This window comes from Apaloderma vittatum, unplaced genomic scaffold, assembly GCF_000703405.1.
Source record: "Apaloderma vittatum isolate BGI_N311 unplaced genomic scaffold, ASM70340v1 scaffold38139, whole genome shotgun sequence".
Taxonomy (NCBI): domain Eukaryota; kingdom Metazoa; phylum Chordata; class Aves; order Trogoniformes; family Trogonidae; genus Apaloderma; species Apaloderma vittatum.
Window position 1 is genome coordinate 1,061 of NW_009736444.1, and position 2,270 is coordinate 3,330.

At 41.6% G+C, this 2,270-nt stretch overlaps 1 protein-coding gene across 1 annotated transcript in view; it reads right to left on the reverse strand.

Moving 5' to 3' along the window:
- Positions 1-229: 229 nt before the first annotated feature.
- Positions 230-2,270, reverse strand: part of LOC104279632 (UDP-N-acetylglucosamine transferase subunit ALG13 homolog) — a gene marked incomplete at its 5' end in the record, with an annotated part of 2,274 nt that continues 233 nt past the window's right edge. The window contains 2 exons of the mRNA XM_009876971.1: positions 230-341; positions 1,946-2,084. Coding sequence (XP_009875273.1) covers positions 230-341; positions 1,946-2,084 — 251 coding nt within the window. The remainder of the gene's footprint in view (positions 342-1,945; positions 2,085-2,270) is intronic.

Genomic DNA, 2,270 nt, shown 5'->3' on the forward strand with positions numbered 1-2,270 from the left:
CTGTCCAAGAAACTAGACACTTCATGCTCTCACCCCACCTTGTTGGCATTCTGCTCTTAAGACTAAAGCTAGATGACTGTAAACTAGCACTAAACAGGAAACCATTTAATGTCAGTTAATAATAACAAACATTTTCTTTGAGGGTTTGTCCCTGTTGGTGGACACTTAAGTATGGAAGACCTCACTAGGAGAGAAGTTTTATTCTGACATTTTTATTCCTCTGTATTGTTTATTGAAACCCAACAACTTTATCCAAGAATAAAGCAAACTTTTCTGGATGTCCAGGAGGAAAAGGTTTCAGAGTTGACAAGTCCATGGACTGCAGTGTCTCCAAAAGAGTGCTGTATAAACAGACCAAAACAAAAATTTTAAAAAAAATCCATCCCAAAAGGAATTTTTTTCTTCACAGAATTTCCTTTCTATTCATTCATACATAAATATTTAGCACAGAAACAGTAAGGACACGTATTGAAAGGAAGAGACCACACAAACCAGTGGGCTCATGGGCAGTGTGGCTGAGAACACGCTTTGATCTGCGCCACAGCTCTGGCAATCTCAGCTCTAACTTCCATCTTCTGCCGTTGCAACGCTGGGAGACTGAACAAGATCTGAGGATCTTCCCCATAAACCGTACCAGGAAATTCATCCTGTTTGAACACATGGCGTAGATCTCCCCTTAACACATAGCCAGGAAGAACAGCTACATCAATCTGTTAGCTTGCTGTTAGCGGACTGCAAATAAAGCTCAAATGCTAGGCACTGATCAACAAAAAGAAATAAAAATTCCTTGTCTTTGAAGCTGTCAGAAGCACTGAGATAATAAGTTTAAGAAACCTGCCCGATACAAACGAATGACAGGCCTAGCCTCTTCAGAAGGCCCTTCCAAGTATATGAAATCCTATTTGCATGGCAAAGGAACAAGATGCAGACTAAATAATGTGAGTTGCGATTCATCTGCCTTCAATTTAGAGGTCATCTTTTATTTATGATTGGTTGCTCTCTATAAATAATCGCAAATAAAGAGATAAAAAATAACATATAGTCAAACCCAGAGCAAATTAAACTAACAAGAGCCTGGATGAACACAGACCAAAGGTCTGGCTGGTTGGTTGGGGTGTTTGTTTTCTGATTTTGTTTTTTTCCCCTGAAGCGACAGGCAGTAGATCTGTGAAACTCCCTGTCAGAGGACTTGTTGGATTCAAGAAATTTGGTTAAAAGGGCAGCCTGGATAAGACAGAGGTATTGCGAGTTACTAACTAGACAGCATCTGATTTAGGGAATGCCCTGAATCAAAGTACTTGAGAGCACCAGAGGAAAAGTAATACAAGAAAGTATAATTTATTGCTCTGCTTCTACTTCTGACTGGACAGCTGCATATGCCCACTGCAAATAGGATACTGAGCTATGTGGAGTCCTGATCCGTATTACTAAGGCCATTCTTATGTTTTGTTCTAAATACTTCAGATGTTTTCAATTTTATTACATCTATACAGTCAACTTTAGTGCCCTTTACAAGGAAAATCCACATAGCAAAATGATGGAAGTCCTAAGTCTCCAGGGAGCAATTTATTCCTTACAGCTCTTAGTTACAAACTAGTCTGGATTCTATTTTTTCTAGACTCGAATAGTGAGAAAGAGCAAAGAGAGAAGCTGTTAGGTGCCTCTAGGATGCTACCCGTCCGTTTCAAATTCAACCACTTCTGTTTGGCTTAAATTGCTCTTTCAATCTGAATAAATGTGCCCTCAAAAAAAAAAAAAAAAGGGAATTAAAAAGGGGTCATGGGTCAAACAGCTTAGTAAATACCCGTTGTGGAAGATCTACCTTGCAAACAAACAGCTGTTACAGAGGAGTTTGTAAATTTGTCATGTTCTCAACACCGTAATAACACACTGAGTGGCAGTGCTGGACACTCCTTCAGTCAGGGCAGCCACAGCAGCTCCGTACCTGCAGTTACAGTAAAGGACGTGCCCACCTCTGTGGAGCCGTTTGGCCAGTTCAAGCTGATGGTTGTCCATCAGCTTTTCGTTCGTTACTACCACTAGCGGCTTTCCTTTTTCCAGCGTCTCCAGGCAGCTACCTGCACCTACGGGAGAAACAGGAAACACGGTGAGTTGGGGTTTTTTTGTGCCCTGACAGACGAAATGCCATCCTATTTCCTCCTGAAACACAGGAAACTCCTGAAGGTGAACCTTTAACCTCTTAGCTCTGCCTGTGGATCTGAACATTCGCTGCCAGCCCACCCTGAGCCGCGGAGCAACACTTCATGCAG